The sequence below is a fragment of the Pseudophryne corroboree genome, chromosome 3 (assembly GCF_028390025.1).
Source record: "Pseudophryne corroboree isolate aPseCor3 chromosome 3, aPseCor3.hap2, whole genome shotgun sequence".
Lineage (NCBI taxonomy): Eukaryota > Metazoa > Chordata > Amphibia > Anura > Myobatrachidae > Pseudophryne > Pseudophryne corroboree.
The window spans coordinates 33,662,654-33,685,563 of NC_086446.1; the positions used below are offsets into that span (position 1 = coordinate 33,662,654).

The window sequence follows — 22,910 nt, forward strand, 5'->3', positions numbered from 1 at the left end:
GGTGAGGGGGCAATGGGGGCACATCACCCAGAAGTTAGTATCCAACAGTTTACTCACAACACTAGGGTGATGGCTGTGACTTGGCTATTACTGTATGTACAGTATGTTCTCCCTGTGTTTGCATGGATGTAGTGCAGGGACATAAGAGTTAAAGTGTGTAGGGGGTGAGACAGGCTCCTGTCACTGAGAGCCACCACCATTTGTGCCTCCCCAGCCTCTGACCTCACCGCACGTCACTGGGTTTGAGAATCTGTTGGCTTTGTGTATGTTTTGGAGCCTAAAGTCCCATTGTCGGTATAGATACTAATATCCAAAAAATCTACTGATTCTGTACTTTTTGTGAAAGTAAATTCTTTGTTCATAGAGTTATTATTTAGATAGATGAAAAAACTGTCCAACAGGGTTTCATCGCCCTTTCATATAAAAATTACATCACTGATATATCTTCTCCAGGTCACTAGGTTCGCACTAAATGGGTTGTGATTCCAGATGTAATTGGTTTCGCATTTCCCCATAAAGATGTTAGCGTAACTTGGAGCGAACCTGGTGCCCATAGCTGTTCCTGTTTTTTGGAGGTAGAAATCCCCGTCAAACTTGAAATAATTGTTTGTAAGGATAAATCTTACACCTTCCGTAATAAATTCCTGTATTGTTGGTTCTATATCGCTCTCTTTCAGATGATCTTTAACGGCCTCAATCCCTATCTCATGATTGATGATCGTATATAATGATCTTACATCCGCCATTATCATAATCATCCTATACTCCCATTATATAAAGCCCTAGTGAGGCCCCATCTGGAATACTGCGCACAATTTTGGGCACTCTACTACAAAAAGGATATCCTGGAACTAGAAAAGGTTCAGAGGCGGGTGTCCAAACTAATTATGGGGATAGAGACGCTGGAATACCAGGAAAGACTTGCAAGGCTTGACATGTTCACACTAGAAAAGAGGAGATTACGAGGGGACATGATCAACATATATAAATATTTAAGGGGACAATACACAGATCTTTCGGGGGATCTGTTTTTGTTAAGACCAGCACAGAAAACACATGGACACCCACTTAGGTTAGAGGAGAGGAGGTGCCACACACAGAGTCGGAAAGGTTTTTTCACAGTAAGGACAATATGAGTTTGGAATTACCTGCCTGAGAAAGTAGTAATGGCAGACTCGGTCTATACTTTTAAGAATGGCCTAAATTCCTCATGGATAAGGATATACAGGGTTATGGTGGATAGATCACGTACCATAGTTATAATAAAATGAGGGAATACAACACAACGGCCGACTTTATCAACAGAGTAGGAGAACACAAATAGGTTGAACTCGATGGACGGATGTCTTTTTTCAACCTCACAAACTATGTAACTATCTAATTATCTATATGGGTATTGCAACAGGACAACGACCCAAAGCACAGAAGTAGATCAACAACAGTTTGGCTTCAACAGAAGAAAATACGCCTTCTGAAGTGGCCCAGTCAGAGTCCTGACCTCAACCTGATTGAGATGCTGTGGCATGACCTCAAGAGAGCGATTCACACCAGACAACCCAAGAATATTGCTGAACTGAAACAGTTTTGTAAAGAGGAATGGTCCAAAATTCCTCCTGACTGTTGTGCAGGTCTGATATGCAACTATAGGAAACGTTTGGTTGTAGTTATTGCTGCCAAAGGAGGGTCAACCAGTTATTAAATCCAAGGGTTCACATACTTTGTCCACCCTGCACTGTGAATGTTTACATGGTGTGTTCAATAAAAACATGAGAACATATAATTGTTTGTGTGGTATTAGTTTCAGCAGACTGTGTGTGTCTATTGTTGTGACTTAGATGAAGATCAGAACAGATTTTATGACCAATTTATGCACAAATCCAGGAAATGCCAAAGGGTTCACATACTTTTTCTTGCAACTGTAGCTACCGCTCCAGAACGGGACCCAGCGTGATGGAGAGTGCAGTCACCGCCAGCACTATTGAGGTTCTGAAACTTTGTCCTGACAGAAATGTCTCTGAATGACTGACGCTCTCACCGAGTAGCAGTGGTAGTAACAGCTCTCTCTGTATGTATGATTATAAGAGACTTGGGGCCAAATCTAATAGAGTGAGAGTTTCAGAAAGTGAGAGATTTGGTAAGGATTTTCAGTTTTTTTTTTAAAGTGGCAATCATTTACACAGCAAAACCAGGTTGATCTTGCTGTGTAAATGCAAATCTTACCAAATCTCACTTTTTGAAACTCTCACTCTATTACATTTGGCCCTTTCCGTTAATATAACTAAGGTGTTATCTCTGGGTTAATATACTCATATATAACCATCGGTTTAATTTATTTTTCTATATGACCCATTGCTGACGTAATTGTTTGAATCCTAATGAATACACATGTGAATTTGCTATTTTCTATGAGTGGGTTAACACCCACAGGTGAATACAATTAGGGAAGCTTAAAAGGACAGAGACTTGAACAGTCCTGCAGTCTTGAGAAAGTCCCGAGATTACAGGATGAAACGCGTTGACGTCATCCCTAATTGGTGCTGCTATCCTGCATTGATACACAGCCACTAATTGCTACTACTATCCAGTGAGAATGCCACTTGTGAGGATATCAGGTGACCTGGGTATCCTGGGTTTCAGGGATCACACCGTGGAGCGGGTTATAATGAAAACAAGGTGATCTTTATTCAGGGAGACCCAGAAATCCAGTGAACAGCAAGCAGGGTTATACTAATAATGTCCACTCAGAGTTCAGCAAAGTCCTTACCAGCTGCTCTATATCTCTTCCAGTCCTGGGCAGCAATGACAACTGTAGCAGGGCACAAAGTGGCTGGTCACTGCTGACACTGAGAGGGGACACCCAAACCTCCAGTGAGTCTAGCTGTGCACCATCACCTCCATACACACAGTCTCTTTCTCCCCGCAACTTCCTGACTCCCAAAATTCTCCCTTGCTGGTTCCTTCTCTCTCCTCCTTTCTGATTGGTGGATCATGTCAGTCTTTCCAGAGGGGAAGGAGGAGGGATTTTCTAAAAGGAACACTCCCTTGCTGTCTGTGTCTGGGATATTTCCTGTGTGTGAATTCTACAGACTGAGGGCTTCAATTTAAGAACTCAGAACTTGGGCCATAGGATTAACTTTTTCCTTTTTAACATGAAAGCAAGTCCTAGACATCCCTTTCCCTGGTCTCCTCACACCACTATCCGGAGATTGGACTCCCGCCTGCCGGGATAAAGCTGCCACCACCCAGTGATAGTACGGCCATCTGGAGACCTTATTTCTGCCCGCCAAAATAGAGCCGCTGTTGCCGTTATCACCCAGTGGGGGCGTTACCACTTGGAGAGACCGCATTTCTGTCAGCCAGGACAGAGCTGTTACTACTGCTGCTACTCGGTGAGAATGTCACCGATAGGTGAGACCGCAATCCCGCCCGCCAGGACAGTTTCAGAACCTCAATAGTGCTGGTGGTGACTGCACTCTCCATCATGCCGGTTCCTGTTCTGGAGCGGTAACTATATATCACTAACTGTTTATTATTGAATCCTTTCCATTGTGCTAATCACCTTGCTGGAGCTCTAATCTGCACTGGGACGCCAGTGACAGTCAAATTGGAGACACTCTTCCCATTGTGGAACTACAAGGTTGCTATTGGTTACTACCATCTGGCCAGTATAAATATATTGTGCCTTTTTAGATACTACACCAGTGATTGGATTTATTCCGGACTATTTACCTAAACTACAGTGTCGAAAAAAATGATATACTGGTTAGTGGTGTGCATTTTGAACATCAGTGAATTGCAGGATAATCAGCTTGAGTACCGGCGCCATCTTACCTGTCACGGCGTGATCGTGCCCCCATTTGCGTTGCCCCACCCACTGTCCGCATCAACCCGCCCCCGCAAAGCTCCGTCTCCTCCCTGGAAACGGAGTGTGGCCACCTCTGCCTGATTGACAGACAGCGGCAATCGCATTTTCTGCGGCCCCAATTGTAAAAATTCTGGTTGGATGGCGATTTGAGATCCAACTTGAATTAGCCACTATATACTTAGGGTGGAATTCAAATGTTTGAAAAGTTGGTTGGGTGTCTGTTTTTTCCTATTATATAGGAAAAAACAGACTCCGAACTGACCTTTCAAACATTTGAATCCCCCCCTTTGTGTACCAAGTGCAATAGTCCCTTTCTGTGTATTTTTTCAGTTGCCACAGGCTTTTGCAAGCCTGCTTTATTTGCTGCTAGTACTACTTCGATTAAATAAACTCAATTATTTTGACTTTGTAAACACTGCAATTTGCGCCAGGAGGTGGGTGTTTTTCCCCCCTAAAATTTCAGTATTTATCCTGCACAGAAACAACATAACCCACCCACATCGAACTCTCTCTGCACGTTATATCTGCCCCCCTGCAGTGCACATGGTTTTGCCCATTAGCTAACAAATTTGCTGCTGCGATCAGATCTGAATTAGGCCCTCGGTCAATGCATTTAAAAATGGCTTCGATAAATTTCTAACAGAAAAATATATCTGAGGATATAGCCTTTAACCAGAATAGAATAGGGAATATAATATAACTCAGGTCGAACTCGATGGACTAGTGGACTTTTTTCAACCTCACCGACTATGTTACTATGTAAAGATGAGCATGGCTACATCTGTATTTGCCCACATCTGACACAGATCTGTCCTAATCAGAACATTGTTAGGCATTTGGGTAACACCCCCACCTCCCTAATGCCTCTCCCCACTCCATATACACCCTCGCAATTGCGACTTCGGGGTGCATGCTTTCCACCCCTTACAGTAATTGTCTTTCTAGGGACAAAGTTCTCAGGCACCACTAAAGCTGGATGGACAAGTGTCAAATGGTCCCCAAAACCCAGAAGCTCCACAGTTACCTGGTCCCCAACACTGACAGCTCACACAATGTTCCGGGCGCCTTCATGTGGTCCTCTTGCACATAATACAGTCAGCACAGGTTTCACTGTTGTTCACTTTAGGAGACGTTTCCAGCTTTCTCTTTTTATGAGGCAATTAATACTTATGTAGCCCACATAGGGGGTCATTCCGAGTTGATCGCTTGCTAGCTGTTTTTAGCAGCTGTGCAAACGCAAAGCCGCCACCCTCTGGGAGTGTATTTTAGCTTAGCAGAAGTGCGAACGAAAGGATCGCAGAGCGACTACAAAAAATTTTTGTGCAGTTTCAGGTAACTCGAGACCTACTCCTAGCTTGGGATCCCTTCAGACTGTTTAGTTCCAGATTAGACGTCACAAACATGCCCTGCGTTCACCCAGCCACGCTTGCGTTTTTCCGGGCACGCCTGTGTTTTCGATCGTTCCATGAAAACGGTCAGTTGCCACCTAGAAACGTCCCCTGCGGCCAGCACTGCGACTGAAAAGCTTGACCTTGTGTGAAACTACTTCAGCCGTTGTGAAAGTACGTCGCGCGTGCGCACTGCGCCGCATACGCATGAGAAGTGCCATTTTTTTGCATCATCGCTGCGCAGCAAACATTTTCAGCTAGCGATCCACTCGGAATGACCCCCATAGTCACATGTAAAACACCTACAGCCAAGACAGGCTTTCCTCTACCCTCTCAACTTGCAATGAAACCTTGGTAGTGGGTGCAGGGGAGGTTGATGGGGCCACACCTTGAAGTTGCTTTTCCACACAAGTGAGGCTAGCGAGTTCATGGTCTAAGATCCACTGGGCACATCAAGATAAGTTGCTTCTGCAGGATGAGGTCTAATCGCATAGTCCTTCCATCCATTGCTGCAGAAAGGTTGTTTATTGTGCTAACAGTCCAGCATAAGTATTAGAAGCTGTTCTCTGTATTTTTGTCTGTAAGCCTCAGGGGTGATATTAAAATGGGCCAGCACCACTTTCTTAATGGCTGCATAATCACCATCCAATCCTTGCGGAAGGTCTGTGAAAGCTTCCAGAGCTTTCCCTCTTAATCCAGGGGTTAAATGACTTTCCCAAAAACTAGTGTCCACTGTGAACTGCACATTTTATCAAAGCTTCTGAAGATGTCCAAATCACTCTCCTTCTCCAACACAAGGAAATGGTCGGGACCTGGTCTCTTGGGATTTGCATCACTGTCCACAGGCTATCGGTTGAGTTTAGTTAGCTCCAACTGATACCGGCGATCTGTTTCATGTTTTGCAGCAACAGCCTATTCCCTAGCTGCCTCTCAGTCCACAGCTGTGAACTGCTGTATGAGATGCAGCATCATTGCATTGTCCGGCTGCTTCACATACATAAGTGATATCTGTAGATACAGATCCTAGTTAGAATCCCTGCTGGAAGTAGCAGAGGTGCCCAATCCACGATGGCTGGGTTCCCCCTTAACCTCCAGCACCAGCTTTTCTCCAACCTCAGACCTGGGATCCACTTGACCTCCTCCAGTCTCCAGCTGCCTATCTGCTTCCATCAGGGCCTGAATCAGCTGCTCCTTGGTCTGATCCACGCTGACAAGATTCCTCTTCACACACCACGCCACAAAATCCTCCATCCTGAGCCTCTTGTAGTCTGTGATCATCTTTGGGCAAATACACAGATAGGAAAAAGAAGAGAAGGGATGGGGAATAGAAATTGCTTTCACTTTGTGGCTTTTAAACTATTGTAAAGCTCTGAGATCTGATGAATTGGGTGTTCCTCACAAGGAAGTATTCCCACATTCACGTTCTTATAAAAAAAAAAAATTATCCAAGTTGCCAACCAGTTTGTCACGATCGTGCCTGACTCAAAACGCCTTCTAGGAAATTGTGATTTTGGTGTTTTGCATATTATTTTAACAATAAAATATAATGGTCTGCCACCACCAAAGGGATTTCAGGAGGAAACTCCTCTGACGGTGGCCCTTCGGCTCTGTTCATAGTATATATGCTTTAAAAGACAGTAGCACAAGGGCTTAGGTCTAAGAACACAGAATATCAGAACTAGAAATTACATTTTAATTTCAAGAATAACGTCAAGGCTTACAGTTTAAAAAAAAGAATTACAAAGAGTATATGAATATTTTAAAGTACACACAGATTACAGACAATTTCAAAGAAAATAAAAAGGATAAAAACAAAGTTTAGGTATTACCTTCAAATTCAACAATGTACGGATTAAGGTCCCTCATGATAGCAGTTGGGCATTTTAGCCATGTGGCTACCTTTAGAGAATAACACTGATTCAGCTACAACACACATTTATGAAACTGCTCCTTGACATCCTCCCCCATCTTTGGTATTTAACCCTTTCAATACCAGAATAGATTGTGTGTCTGAAGGTTTCTTGTGTGCTTGTAACCCAGGGTTTCTCGGACAGATAAGCAAGGGCTACAGAGAATTCACAACATGGGGTGGTGATTCAGACCTGATCGTTGCTGTGCGTCTTGTAGGTCTTAAAGGAAAATTCCACCAAAAGACCAAACATTGAGTGTGTGGGTAAAACTAGGACAGGTAACAGCTAAAATGTTACTTACGCTACATTGATCCGGTAAATCCTCCGCAGGGTCTACCGGTCCTGAGCAACCTCGTTTGGGGTCGTTAAAACCCCTTTCCATAAACTTACCTTTAATGAATAGATCCCCTCATCATTGAGCCCCTCTCTCCTCATAGTAGAAGAGAGGGGAAAACCAGATCAAAACTCTTATTTTGTTGCAATTAGCGCTGAAATGTATTTCATAAAGCCAAAATATAAAGCGATGTCACAGTTGACAGAAAGATAACATTATAAGATATTACAGTGTAGCGGTTAGGAAAATATCAGTGTATACAGCATAAAATGAAATCTGGATGATATATAAATATACACGCACTGTGATTCTAGTCAGACCACACACATATGGACCGTGCTGCAAGTAGATTTAATGTAATTGCTGGTATTGTCTGCACATTCATGCACCAATAATGGGCGTGGCCATGTGTTACATGGGCCTGTCTACACATCACGCCACCATTTTTTTGGCCACTTTTGGGGCAAGTACAGCACTCCGGGAAGCGCTGGCTGCCTCCAGTCACTCACAGCCCAGGGTCGGTCACAGCGCACAACTATTAGTGCCAGCCAGTGTCGGACTGGGGCATGTAGGGCCCACGGGGGAAATGCAGTGGTAGGAGCCCATGTTTAATGGTGTGGCCAGTCTGCAGAGGGGGTGTGGCCTGCCACCTCATTGGTTTGACTAACCATTAGAGAGTGCAACGTCTGGGCCCCTTCATAAATATGTACAGTAAATTCATCTGTTGCATGCATGATAATGTAACAGATTAATAACAGCAATGCACTGTAGAAAATACACCATAGTCCAGTATAAGGTAACATATGTATGATGTATAATTCAAATGCACAATCTGGAACCTGACCCTTAGAGCAGGAGGTGGGCCCCCAGGCAGAGGGACCACCAGTGGTTTCTCCTGTACCCCTGTGGGCCAGTCCAAGCCTGGTGCCAGCAGTAAGGTGATAAGGGGTATGGCATACCAGTCACTAATTTCTTAGCGGCCCGTACCAATTGCATCACTCAAGATGGATAACAAGAAAAATAACAAATACACTATACAGTCAATGGAATAGTGCCAGCTCAGCCCTTTACTGTCTGTAACAAAGAAATGAGAGGAGGGGTCAATAAAAGGGGCCTAATTCAGACCTGATCGTTCCTCTGCGAATTTGCAGAGGTTTGCGATCAGATAGTCGCCGCCCAGACAGAGTGAACCCCCCTTGCAAGTCTGTGTACGGTGTGCAAAAATCCCTGCAAATGCCGGTCAGCTGCAAAATATGTCAGCAACTCACTCACCATCTAATGATTTATCCAGTCTGTGCGTAGCCCAGGACTAACTCCTACAGTGAGATAGAAACAGGCTGATCAGGGCCGGAGCTGACGTCACACACCCTCCCTGAAAACGCTTGGGATCGCCTGCGTTTTTCCTGACACTCTTAAGAAAACGTCCAGTTACCACCCACAAACGCTGGCTTCCTGTCAATCAACTTGCGTACGCCCAGCGATCAAAAAGGACACTGGATTTTTTTTAGCAATTTGGCCTCACGGGTGTGCACTATGATCCGTAAGCAGACGATCGATAATCGTCCGCCTTGCGAATTCGTACAACAGTGATTAGCTCTGAATTAACCCCAATATCAGGAGAAATAATATGCTTAATGAGATTTGTTCTTTAGATAAAATGTTTCCACTTGAAAACGTACAAAGTGTCACCTGTGTGGCAGGGTTTACCATGATCTGATATCTGCCAGTTCCATCACTAAGAGCATGCAAATGGTTTCTCAACTGTGTGACTTCTCTGATGTTTAACAAGATGTGATTTCTGAGTAAAACATTTCCCACACTCAGAACATGGAAATGGCCTCTCACCTGTGTGATGTCTCTGATGTGCAACAAGAGCTGATTTCTGTGTAAAACATTTCCCACACTCAGAGCATGAGAATGGCTTCTCACCTGTGTGACTTCTCTGATGTGCAACAAGATCTGATTTCTGCGTAAAACATTTCCCACACTCGGAGCATGAGAATGGTCTCTCACCTGTGTGACGTCTCTCATGCCTAACAAGATGTGATTTGTCTCTAAAGTACATTCCACACGCAGAGCATGAAAATGGCTTCTCGCCTGTGTGATATCTCTCATGTTTAAGAAGAGCCGATTTCTGTGTAAAACATTTCCCACACTCAGAACATGAAAATGGTTTTTCACCTGTATGAAGTCTCTCATGTATAACAAGATGTGATTTTTGTGTAAAACGTTTCCCACATTCAGCACATGAAAATGGTTTCTCACCCGTGTGACGTCTCTCATGCCTAACAAGATGTGATTTGTCTCTGAAATACATTCCACACTCAGAACATGGAAATGGTTTCTCTCCCGTGTGACTTATCTGATGTCTAACAAGATGTGATTTCTGTGCAAAACATTTCCCGCACTCAGCACATGGAAATGGCATCTCACCGGTGTGAAGATTCTCATGTCTAACAAGAGCCGATTTGTATCTAAAATATTTCCCACACTCAGAGCATGGAAATGGCTTCTCTACTGCCTTAGCTGGCTGATGGGTAATAAGCTGTGTGCTCTGCGCAAAACATTTGGCATCAATGGAACAGGGAAATATCTTATCTACTGAAAGAGCTGTAATGTAGGTGCAAATATCAGATGTTCCAGGAACATTCTCATCGTGAATATAGGGATCAGATGATATAGCTGCACTGTGAAGCTCTGGATGTATGATTGGGATAATAACGTTTTCTTCTGGAGAATCCTGGGTGATGTAGTGATCTTCTATTTCACAAACTGGAGTTAAAATGGGATGATCCTCTGAGATCTTCCTGCTGCTACATCCACCTGCTGGGGATAAAACAGATATACAGAAATATGAATGTTTCCCTGTAAAACGAGTTTCATTTTCTGATTAAGATGACTGTGAGAGATACCCAAAATACCATAAACTGGATGTGTGTATATATACTGAATGCCTTTCTGCCATTTCATCTTGGATGACATCTCGCCACCTCAAATGTAATATTTCCAAAACAGAATTAATTCTATTTCCACTGGCCAATAGTAGTTACCAACCTGATATCTCTATCACTGTTGAGAACTCAGCAATCATCCCTACCCCACAAGCTCGCTGCCTAGGTGTCATCCTCGACTCTAGATTGTCCTATGTTCCCCACATTCAATCTGTCTCAAGATCATGTTACATGCACCTAAGAAACATATCCAAAATACGACCATATCTTACACAAGACACAGCATAAACTCTAATCCATGCTCTTATTATCTCCTGAATTGATTATTGTAATAGTCCCCTGACTGGTCTTCCCAAACATAGGCTCTCACCACTACAATCCATTCTGAATGCAGCTACAAGGCTAATCTTCCTCGCCAGACGTTCTTCATCTGCTGATCCCCTCTGTCAGTCCCTCCATTGGTTACCGGTATTCTACCGTATTAAATATAAAATAGGATTTTAATACCTACCTCTTCTCTTAGTCCGTAGAGGATGCTGGGGACTCCAAAATGACCATGGGGTATAGACGGGATCCGCAGGAGACATGGGCACACTATAAGACTTTGAATGGGTGTGAACTGGCTCCTCCCTCTATGCCCCTCCTCCAGGCTCCAGTTACAGAACTGTGCCCAGGGAGACGGACATTTCGAGGAAAGAATTTATTGTTTAAACACGGTGAGTGTCATACCAGCTCACACCACGAACATACCGCAGAACGTGGCATTCAATAGAACACCAGCCGGCGGCATGAAAAAATAAGAATTTACTTACCGATAATTCTATTTCTCATAGTCCGTAGTGGATGCTGGGGACTCCGTAAGGACCATGGGGAATAGCGGCTCCGCAGGAGACTGGGCACATCTAAAAGAAAGCTTTAGGACTATCTGGTGTGCACTGGCTCCTCCCCCTATGACCCTTCTCCAAGCCTCAGTTAGGATACTGTGCCCGGACGAGCGTACACAATAAGGAAGGATTTTGAATCCCGGGTAAGACTCATACCAGCCACACCAATCACACCGTATAACCTGTGATCTGAACCCAGTTAACAGCATGATAACAGAGGAGCCTCTGAAAGATGGCTCACAACAATAATAACCCGATTTTTGTAACAATAACTATGTACAAGTATTGCAGACAATCCGCACTTGGGATGGGCGCCCAGCATCCACTACGGACTATGAGAAATAGAATTATCGGTAAGTAAATTCTTATTTTCTCTAACGTCCTAAGTGGATGCTGGGGTTCCGAAAGGACCATGGGGATTATACCAAAGCTCCCAAACGGGCGGGAGAGTGCGGATGACTCTGCAGCACCAAATGAGAGAACTCCAGGTCCTCCTCAGCCAGGATATCAATTTTGTAGAATTTTACAAACGTATTTGCTCCTGACCAAGTAGCTGCTCGGCAAAGTTGTAAAGCCGAGACCCCTCGGGCAGCCGCCCAAGATGAGCCCACCTTCCTTGTGGAGTGGGCATTTACAGATTTTTGGCTGTGGCAGGCCTGCCACAGAATGTGCAAGCTGAATTGTACTACAAATCCAACGAGCAATAGTCTGCTTAGAAGCAGGAGCACCCAGCTTGTTGGGTGCATACAGGATAAACAGCGAGTCAGATTTCCTGACTCCAGCCCTCCTGGAAACATATATTTTCAGGGCCCTGACAACGTCTAGCAACTTGGAGTCCTCCAAGTCCCTAGTAGCCGCAGGCACCACAAATAGGTTGGTTCAGGTGAAACGCTGAAACCACCTTAGGGAGAAACTGAGGACGAGTCCTCAATTCCGCCCTGTCCGAATGGAACATCAGATAAGGGCTTTTTCAGGATAAAGCCGCCAATTCTGACACGCGCCTGGCCCAGGCCAGGGCCAACAGCATGACCACTTTCCATGTGAGATATTTTAACTCCACAGATTTAAGTGGTTCAAACCAATGTGACTTTTGGAACCCAAAACTACATTGAGATCCCAAAGTGCCACTGGAGGCACAAAAGGAGGCTGTATATGCAGTACCCCTTTTACAAACGTCTGAACTTCAGGGACTGAAGCTAGTTCTTTTTGGAAGAAAATGGACAGGGCCGAAATTTGAACCTTAATAGACCCCAATTTCAAGCCCATAGACACTCCTGTTTGCAGGAAATGTAGGAATCGACCCAGTTGAATTTCCACCGTCGGGCCTTACTGGCCTCGCACCACGCAACATATTTTCGCCAATTGCGGTGATAATGTTTTTGCGGTTACATCCTTCCTGGCTTTGATCAGGATAGGGATGACTTCATCCGGAATGCCTTTTTTCCTTCAGGATCCGGCGTTCAACCGCCATGCCGTCAAACGCAGCCGCGGTAAGTCTTGGAACAGACAGGGTCCTTGCTGGAGCAGGTCCCTTCTTAGAGGTAGAGGCCACGGATCCTCCGTGAGCATCTCTTGAAGTTCCGGTTACCAAGTCCTTCTTGGCCAATCCGGAGCCACGAATATAGTGCTTACTCCTCTCCATCTTATCAATCTCAGTACCTTGGGTATGAGAGGCAGAGGAGGGAACACATACCCTGACTGGTACACCCACGGTGTTACCAGAGCGTCTACAGCTATTGCCTGAGGGTCCCTGGACCTGGCGCAATACCTGTCGAGTTTTTCCCAACGGTTTATAATCATGTGGAAGATTTCCGGGTGAAGTCCCCACTCTCCCGGGTGGAGGTCGTGCTGAGGAAGTCTGCTTCCCAGTTGTCCACTCCCGGAATGAATACTGCTGACAGTGCTATCACATGATTTTCCGCCCAGCGAAGAATCCTTGCAGCTTCTGCCATTGCCCTCCTGCTTCTTGTGCCACCCTGTCTGTTTACGTGGGTGACCGCCGTGATGTTGTCCGACTGGATCAACACCGGCTGACCTTGAAGCAGAGGTCTTGCTAAGCTTAGAGCATTGTAAATGTCCCTTAGCTTTATTTATGTGAAGTGATGTCTCCAGGCTTGACCATAAGTCCTGGATATTCCTTCCCTGTGTGACTGCTCCCCAGCCTCGCAGGATGGCATCCGTGGTTACCAGGACCCAGTCCTGAATGCCGAATCTGCGGCCCTCTAGAAGATGAGCACTCTGCAACCACCACAGGAGGGACCCCTTGTCCTTGGTGACAGGGTAATCCGCTGATGCATCTGAAGATGCGACCCGGACCATTTGTCCAGCAGGTCCCACTGGAAAGTTCTTGCGTGGAATCTGCCGAATGGGATTGCTTCGTAGGAAGCCACCATTTTACCCAGAACCCTTGTGCATTGATGCACTGAGACTTGGCTCGGTTTTAGGAGGTTCCTGACTAGCTCGGATAACTCCCTGGCTTTCTCCTCCGGGAGAAACACCTTTTTCTGGACTGTGTCCAGGATCATCCCTAGGAACAGAAGACAAGTCGTCGGAACCAGCTGCGATTTTGGAATATTGAGAATCCAACCGTGCTGCAGCAACACTACCTGAGATAGTGCTACACCGACCTCCAACTGTTCCCTGGATCTTACCCTTATCAGGGAATTGTCCAAGTAAGGGATAACTAAAATTCCCTTCCTTTGAAGGAATATCATCATTTTGGCCACTACCTTGGTAAAGACCCGGGGTGCCGTGGACCATCCATACGGCAGCGTCTGAACTGATAGTGACAGTTCTGTACCATAAACCTGAGGTACCCTTGGTGAGAAGGGTAAATTTTGACATGAAGGTAAGCATCCTTGATGTCCCGAGACATCATGTAGTCCCCTTCTTCCAGGTTCGCAATCACTGCTCTGAGTGACTCAATCTTGAATTTGAACCTCTGTATGTAAGTGTTCAAAGATTTTAGATTTAGAATCGGTCTCACCGAGCCGTCCGGCTTCGGTACCACAACAGTGTGGAATAATACCCCGTTCCCTGTTGCAGGAGGGGTATCTTGATTATCACCTGCTGGGAATACAGCTTGTGAATGGCTTCCAAAACTGTCTCCCTGTCAGAAGGAGACATCGGTAAAGCCGACTTTAGGAAACGGCGAGGGGGAGACGTCTCGAATTCTAATTTGTACCCCTGAGATATCACCTGAAGGATCCAGGGGTCTACTTGCGAGTGAGCCCACTGCGCGCTGAAATTCATTGAGACGGGCCCCCCACCGTGCCTGATTCTGCTTGTAAAGCCCCAGCGTATACTGAGGGCTTGGCAGAGGCGGGAGAGGGTTTCTGTTCCTGGGAACTGGCTGATTTCTGCAGCCTTTTTCCTCTCCCTCTGTCACGGGGCAGAAAATGAGGAACCTTTTGCCCGCTTATCCACGAAAAGACTGCGCCTGATAATACGGCGTCTTCTCATGTTGAGAGGCGACCTGGGGTACAAACGTGGATTTCCCAGCTGTTGCCGTGGCCACCAGGTCTGAAAGACCGACCCCAAATAACTCCTCCCCTTAATAAGGCAATACTTCCAAATGCCGTTTGGAATACGCATCACCTGACCACTGACGTGTCCATAACCCTCTACTGGTAGAAATGGACAACGCACTTAGACTTGATGCCAGTCGGCAAATATTCCGCTGTGCATCACGCATATATAGAAATGCATCTTTCAAATGCTCTATAGGCAAAAATATACTGTCCCTATCTAGGGTATCAATATTTTCAGTCAGGGAATCCGACCACGCCAACCCAGCACTGCACATCCAGGCTGAGGCGATTGCTGGTCGCAGTATAACACCAGTATGTGTGTAAATACATTTTAGGATACCCTCCTGCTTTCTATCAGCAGGATCCTTAAGGGCGGCCATCTCAGGAGAGGATAGAGCCCTTACAAGCGTGTGAGCGCTTTATCCACCCTAGGGGGTGTTTCCCAACGCACCCTAACCTCTGGCGGGAAAGGATATAATGCCAATAACATTTTAGAAATTGTTATCGGGGGAAACCCATGCATCATCACACACCTCATTTAATTTCTCAGATTTAGGAAAACTACAGGTAGTTTTTCCTCACCGAACATAATACCCCTTTTTTTGGTGGTACTCGTATTATCAGAAATGTGTAAAACATTTTTCATTGCCTCAATCATGTAATGTGTGGCCCTACTGGAAGTCACATTTGTCTCTTCACCGTCGACACTGGAGTCAGTATCCGTGTCGGCGTCTATATCTGCCATCTGAGGTAACGGGCGCTTTATAGCCCCTAACGGCCTATGAGACGTCTGGACAGGCACAAGCTGAGTAGCCGGCTGTCTCATGTCAACCACTGTCTTTTATACATAGCTGACACTGTCACGTAATTTCTTCCAACAGTTCATCCACTCAGGTGTCGACCTCCTAGGGGGTGACATCACTATTACAGGCAATCTGCTCCGTCTCCACATCATTTTTCTCCTCATACATGTCGACACAAAAGTACCGACATACAGCACACACACAGGGAATGCTCTGATAGAGGACAGGACCCCACTAGCCCTTTGGGGAGACAGAGGGAGAGTTTGCCAGCACACACCAGAGCGCTATATATATACAGGGATAACCTTATATAAGTGTTTTTCCCCTTATAGCTGCTGTATAGTTAATACTGCGCCTAATTTGTGCCCCCCTCTCTTTTTTAACCCTTTCTGTAGTGTAGTGACTGCAGGGGAGAGCCAGGGAGCTTCCCTCCAACGGAGCTGTGAGGGAAAATGGCGCCAGTGTGCTGAGGAGATAGGCTCCGCCCCCTTATCGGCGGCCTTATCTCCCGTTTTTTTATGTATTTTGGCAGGGGTTAAATGCATCCATATAGCCCAGGAGCTATATGTGATGCATTTTTTGCCATCCAAGGTGTTTATTATTGCGTCTCAGGGCGCCCCCCCCAGCGCCCTGCACCCTCAGTGACCGGAGTGTGAAGTGTGCTGAGAGCAATGGCGCACAGCTGCAGTGCTGTGCGCTACCTTGTTGAAGACAGGACGTCTTCTGCCGCCGATTTTCCGGACCTCTTCTGCCTTCTGGCTCTGTAAGGGGGCCGGCGGCGCGGCTCTGGGACCCATCCAAGCTGGGCCTGTGAGCGTCCCTCTGGAGCTAATGTCCAGTAGCCTAAGAAGCCCAATCCACTCTGCACGCAGGTGAGTTCGCTTCTTCTCCCCTTAGTCCCTCGATGCAGTGAGCCTGTTGCCAGCAGGTCTCACTGAAAATAAAAAACCTAAACTAAAACTTTCACTAAGAAGCTCAGGAGAGCCCCTAGTGTGCACCCTTCTCGTTCGGACACAGAGATCTAACTGAGGCTTGGAGGAGGGTCATAGGGGGAGGAGCCAGTGCACACCAGATAGTCCTAAAGCTTTCTTTTAGATGTGCCCAGTCTGCTGCGGAGCCGCTATTCCCCATGGTCCTTACGGAGTCCCCAGCATCCACTTAGGACGTTAGAGAAATATACAGCAATATGCTGACCGAAAATGTAACACAACCTGTGTGTAAACACGATTAATAATATCATACCGCATGCCATGGCACGAATAACGTCAGCAACAGCCTTGACTGAAAAGAAACACCACATGAGTGTAATCACAACCAATAGCTGCAGATACAGTACGCACTGGGACGGGCGCCCAGCATCCTCTACGGACTAAGAGAAAAGGATTTACCGGTAGGTATTAAAATACTATTTTCTCCTACGTCCTAGAGGATGCTGGGGACTCCAAAAGGACCATGGGGTTTATAACAAAGCTCCAGACCGGGCGGGAGAGTGCGGACGACTCTGCAGCACCGATTGAGCAAACATGAGGTCCTAGTCAGCCAGGGTATCAAACTTGTAGAACTTAGCAAAAGTGTTTGAACCCGACCAAGCAGCTGCTCGGCAAAATTGAACCGCCGAGACTCCTCGGGCATCCGCCCAAGAAGAGCCCACCTTCCTGGTAGAATGGGCTTTCACCGACTTCGGTAACGGCAATCCAGCCGTAGAATGAGCATGCCGAATCGTATCACAGATCCAGCGTGCAACAGTCTGCTTAGAAGCAGGAACCCCAATTTTGTTGGGAGCATACAGGATAAACAGAGCCTCTGTTTCCCCAATCTGAGCCGTTCTGGCGACAAATATTCAAAGCTCTGACTACATCGAGAGACTTCGAATCAGCCAAGGCTTCAGTAGCCACAGGCATCATAATAGGTTGGTTCATGTGAAAAGCAGAAACCACTTTTGGCAGAAATTGTTGTCGAGTTCTCAATTCCGCTCTATCTAAATGGAAGATCAAATATGGGCTCTTGTGAGACAAAGCCGCTAATTCCGACACCCGCCTTGCGGACGCCAAAGCCAATAGCATGACCACTTTCCAAGTGAGAAATTTTAACTCAACCTTTCATAAAGGTTCCAAGCAGTGTGACATAAGAAACTGCAACACCACGTTAAGGTCTCATCGCGCCACTGGGGGCACAAATGGAGGTTGGATGTGCAGCACTCCTTTCACAAAAGTCTGAACTTCTGGAAGGGTGGCCAATTCTTTTTGAAAGAAAATTGATAAGGCCGAAATCTGCACTTTAATGGAGCCTAACTTTAGGCCTGCATCCACACCTGCTTGCAGAAAATGGAGAAACGACCCAGCTGAAATTCTTCCGTAGGAGCCTTCTTGGATTCACACCAAGACACATACTTCCTCCAAATACGGTGGTTAAGCTTCGCCGTTACTCCTTTCCTAGCCTGAAGCAATGTGGGAATGACTTCACCGGAAATACCCTTTCGGGCTAGGATATGGCGTTCAACCACCATGCCGTCAAACGCAGCCGCGGTAAGTCTTGATACACGCATGGTCCTTGCTGTAACAGGTCCTCTCGTAGAGGAAGAGGCCAGGGATCTTCTATGAGTAAGTCTTGAAGATCTGGATACCAAGCCCTCCTTGGCTAGACCGGAACCATGAGGATCGCCTGAACCTTTGTTCTTCTTATGTTTACCACCTTCGGAAAGAGTGAAAGTGGAGGGAACACATAGACCGACTGAAACACCCACGGTGTCACGAGGGTGTCCACTGCTATTGCTTGAGTGTCCCTTTACCTGGAACAATATTCCTGAAGTTTCTTGTTGAGGCGAGACACCATCATGTCTAATTGAGGAATTCCCCAAAGACTTGTCACTTCTGTGAAAACTTCTTGATGAAGACCTCACTCTCCTGGATGGAGATCGTGTCTGCTGAGGAAGTCTATTTCTCCGTTGTCTACACCCGGAACGAAGACCGCTAATAGAGCGTTTACATGCCTTTCCGCCCAGCGAAAAACTTTTGCGGCTTCTGCCATTGCCGCTTTGCTCTTCATTCTGCCCTAGCGGCTTACTTACGCCACTGCTGTTAAGTCGTCTGACAGAATTAAGACGGGCAGATCGCGAAATAGCTCTTAATTCAAGAATGCTTATTGCAGACAAGCTTTCCGGCTTGACCTTTTCCCCTGGAAAGACTGCTCCCCAGCCTCGGAGACTTGTATCCATGGACACCAGGATCTCATCCTGGATCCCAAACCTTCGTCCCTCTAGGAGGTGAGAACTGTGAAGCCACCACAGGAGAGATATCCTGGTCCTGGAAAATAGGATTATTTTCCGGTGCTTGTGCAGGCGAGACCCGGACCACATGTCCAACTGGTCCCGCAAAAACCACTCTGGCATTTGACCTGCTCACCGAATGGCCTCGAAGGCCACAACCATCTTCTGCATCAACGGAACGTATTGATGGGTTTACACTGTTGCAAATCTGATCCGACTCTGGATCCTAAGATCTCTTACCACATAAAAAAAACAAACTCTCAACAGTTCAGTATCTAATCTTATTCCCAACTCCGACATCTCAGTCGTTGGGATCAACAGCGATTCTCTGTATTGAGAGTGTCCCAGTACAGAATAATAATGGCTCTTACTATTGAAGGAAAACCATCATACTGCCATCACTCCGGTGAAATGGCAATGACAATCCTGAATAGCAAACCCAGGTAAGGTTAATGCGGATGAAACCGCATTTAAACCCTCTTTCTTTTACAGGTTGGAGATCCCTGCCCTGAGAGATTCCATCTTGTAGTTCAACCTCTTAAGTAGAAATCTTTTTGGGATTGTTCTGACAGAGCTGTCCGGGCTCAGAAGCACGAAAAAGCTTGAATAACAGCTTTTTGCTTTTTTTTTTGTGACAGAGACAGCAGGACAATGTCCTGATCCTGACCCAACTCTTGTATGGCGTTACATACTACCTCCCCGTCCAGAGGAGAGTCAGTAAGATCTATTTGAAAATCAGTGAGGGGAATCATCTGGAAACTCCAGTATGTCCCCCTTTGGACTCTATTCTTAACTCACTGGACAGTATTAGACGAGTTCCCACCGGTGTGGGCTCCAGCAAGATAGACCCAGCGATATGCGGTGGATGTGGTAGAAACAGAGGATGATATCTGCTTCTGTGAACTTGAAAAGGCTGCAGACCTCTTACCTTTTCACCTTCCAGTACCTGCAAAGGGGAAAAAACGGTATCCAACCGGTCAAAATGACTGCATCCTACAAAAAATGCGTCACCAACCGTTGTGAGGGAACATAGCTCAAGAAGGTAGACTTACCAGTGGTATCTGCCGAGATCAACTTAACAAAGCCATCCCCAAACCAGGTTACACCTTCAAAGGGAAGATCCTCCAGTATTTCTCTGAGTCAGCCTCAGCATTCCCTTGGTGACTCCACAATGCCCTCCTAGTCAAGACGGCCATGGAATTGGCCCGTGAACCCAAGAGTCCCATACCTCTTGTAGTCACACGGCAGCATGCTGCAATGTTCTAGATAAGACCCAACTGAAGGAATATCCCATCTCTCCCAGGGTAATTATATCGGATGACAAGGTAACCGACCATTTCTGAATACAAGCACTCCCCCATGCATATGTAATGCAAATATCATCAAAGCATATAATTAAAATATCACTTAGCTTCCTGTATACGATCCGTTGTGACAGGTCCCCGTGCAGACCAGGGGTTGACTTTCACTTTATTCTATCCACGGCGGGAAAAGAATAAACACTCGGACTCCTCGTGAGGATTCAAGACCATCTTGTCACGGCTGACCTAGAGCTTCATCAACAGAGCGACCAGCACATGAGAAGGAATAACTTTACTTCAGCATTCAGCAGAAATTGTAATATGAATATACACATTTAAATACACATATACACACATATATATATATATATATATATATATATATACACATCTCATATATATATATATATATATATATATATATATTTTGTCAGGTACAGCAGGGTCCCTAGTGACATTAATGTGTTCTGAATGTGTATGAACATGTACTGAATGCCAATGTTGTGGATCTAATCAGGAAACATTATGGCCGACATTCGTGTCGACAACAGGGAGTAGTAACTGGGCAAAATAAAATTTTTACTACCACGAGGGGTCTGAGGGAAATATATACATAATTTTAATATCACGCCCCCACAAATACTACCACGTCTGTGCTCGAGCTACAGCTCAATGCAACCGTACCGTACATATATATATATATATATATATACACACACATACAGGTATAGGTTTTTTACATTATTTTACACCCAGTCATAATAGTTGGTGCCGACAGGGTCACCCACATACGTCTGTGTCTCCCATACAGTGTTTTCTTTGGAAAAGCTTACAACTACTGACATGCTGACACTTAATCTCATGAATCAAGTACCATTAGGAGTCGGCAATGCCGAAAGAGGGATTCCCATAGCTGTTTGTGGCAGAGCACTCACACATGTCGACACACGTGTACTAAACACCCACCGACATTGCTATAATGGGTAGATTCCAGTATCTGACAGGGAAAACACAGAAGCTTTTACCAAATCATTTACCACACGCTCATTATATATATATATATATATATATATATATATATATAGTGCTTCATTGTTGAACCTATATTGCACTAAACAACTGTGCCCCCCCCCCTCATTTTACACTGTTAGCTGTTCAACAGTGTTTTGGCGGGGCCAGCGTCTCTGTGAGGAGAAAATGGCGCTGTATAGAGTTGTGAGGGCTAAGCCACGCCCCCTTCTCGGCACGCTTCAATCCCGCTAGTTTTTAACATTTTTATACTGGCGGGGGTCAGTATACAGTGCCTTTGCCAGGCTATATATATGAGGTATATTGCTGCCCAGGGCACCCCCCCTGCGCCCTGCACCCTTGTAGTGCCGCTTGTGTGTGGGAGCAATGGCGCGCAGCACAACCGCTGCGCGGTACCTCAGAGACTCTGAAGTCTTCTGCCGTCACTGAAGTCTTCTGTTCTTCCTTTACTCACCTGGCTTATTTCTTCTGGCTCTGTGAGGGGGGTGACGGCGCGGCTCCGGGAGCGAGCAGCTAGGCGAACCAAGTGATCGAACCCTCTGGAGCTAATGGTGTCCAGTAGCCAAAGAAGCAGAGCCCTTGAAACTCACAGAAGTAGGTCTGCTTCTCTCCCCTCAGTCCCACGATGCAGGGAGCCTGTAGCCAGCAGGTCTCCCTGAAAATAACAAACCTAACAAAGTCTTTTAAGAGAAACTCAGGAGAGCTCCCCTAGTGTGTGTCCAGTCTCTCTGGGCACAGAGTCTAACTGGAGTCTGGAGGAGGGGCATAGAAGGAGGAGCCAGTTCACACCCATTCAAAGTCTTATAGTGTGCCCATGTCTCCTGCGGATCCCGTCTATACCCCATGGTCCTTTTGGAGTCCCCAGCATCCTCTACGACGTAGGAGAAAATAATTTTACTTACATACAAGGCTATTAACCAAACTGCACCATCATACATCTCTTCACTCATCTCAAAATATCTCCCTACCCGACCTCTCAGCTCTGCACAAGATCTGTGTCTCTCATCCGCACGCATTACTTGTTCACACTCAAAATTACAGGACTTTATCCGGGCTTCACCCAATCTGTGGAATGCCCTCCCACGCACAATAAGACTCGCCTCTAGTCTCCAAACCTTTAAACGTTCCCTGAAAACTCACCTCTTCAGACAAGCCTATCAAATTCCTGACCCACCCATATAACCTTCAGTGCTTCCCTATCTACTTACATCCTCTCTGTACAGTATTCATAACATCACATATCTTGTCTTTCTTTAATCTCACACCCTCCTGACACTTGGCCAACATTGCTGGGTGATCATATCATACAACCCATTAAGAACCTAACAATCTGGTGGACCATTATGCAATAGGTAGCATCTATCCTTGTGTATCAATGCCTATTTCCCCATAGATTGTAAGCTTGCGAGCAGGGCCTTCCTACCTCTATGTCTGTCTGTTTTTACCCAGTTTTGTTCAATTACTGTTGTTCTAATTGTAAAGCACAACAGAATATGCTGCGCTATACAGTATATGAAACTGTTAATAAATTATAATATATATATATATACATATATATATATTGGAAAAGACAGCACTCAGTGAAAGATATTACTAACAAAACAGATGGGCTAATATTGATTTTATATATATATATATATATATATATAC

General features: G+C 45.7%; 2 protein-coding genes across 2 annotated transcripts in view; one reads left to right on the forward strand and one right to left on the reverse strand.

Annotated features, from left to right (window-relative positions):
- Positions 1-22,910, forward strand: part of LOC135057111 (uncharacterized) — a 194,019-nt gene that overhangs the window by 51,491 nt on the left and 119,618 nt on the right. The window lies entirely within an intron of this gene.
- Positions 6,969-22,910, reverse strand: part of LOC135054614 (zinc finger protein OZF-like) — a 31,816-nt gene continuing 15,874 nt past the window's right edge. Inside the window, exon 7 of the mRNA XM_063957812.1 lies at positions 6,969-10,323. Coding sequence (XP_063813882.1) covers positions 9,233-10,323 — 1,091 coding nt within the window. The 3' untranslated portion in view covers positions 6,969-9,232. The remainder of the gene's footprint in view (positions 10,324-22,910) is intronic.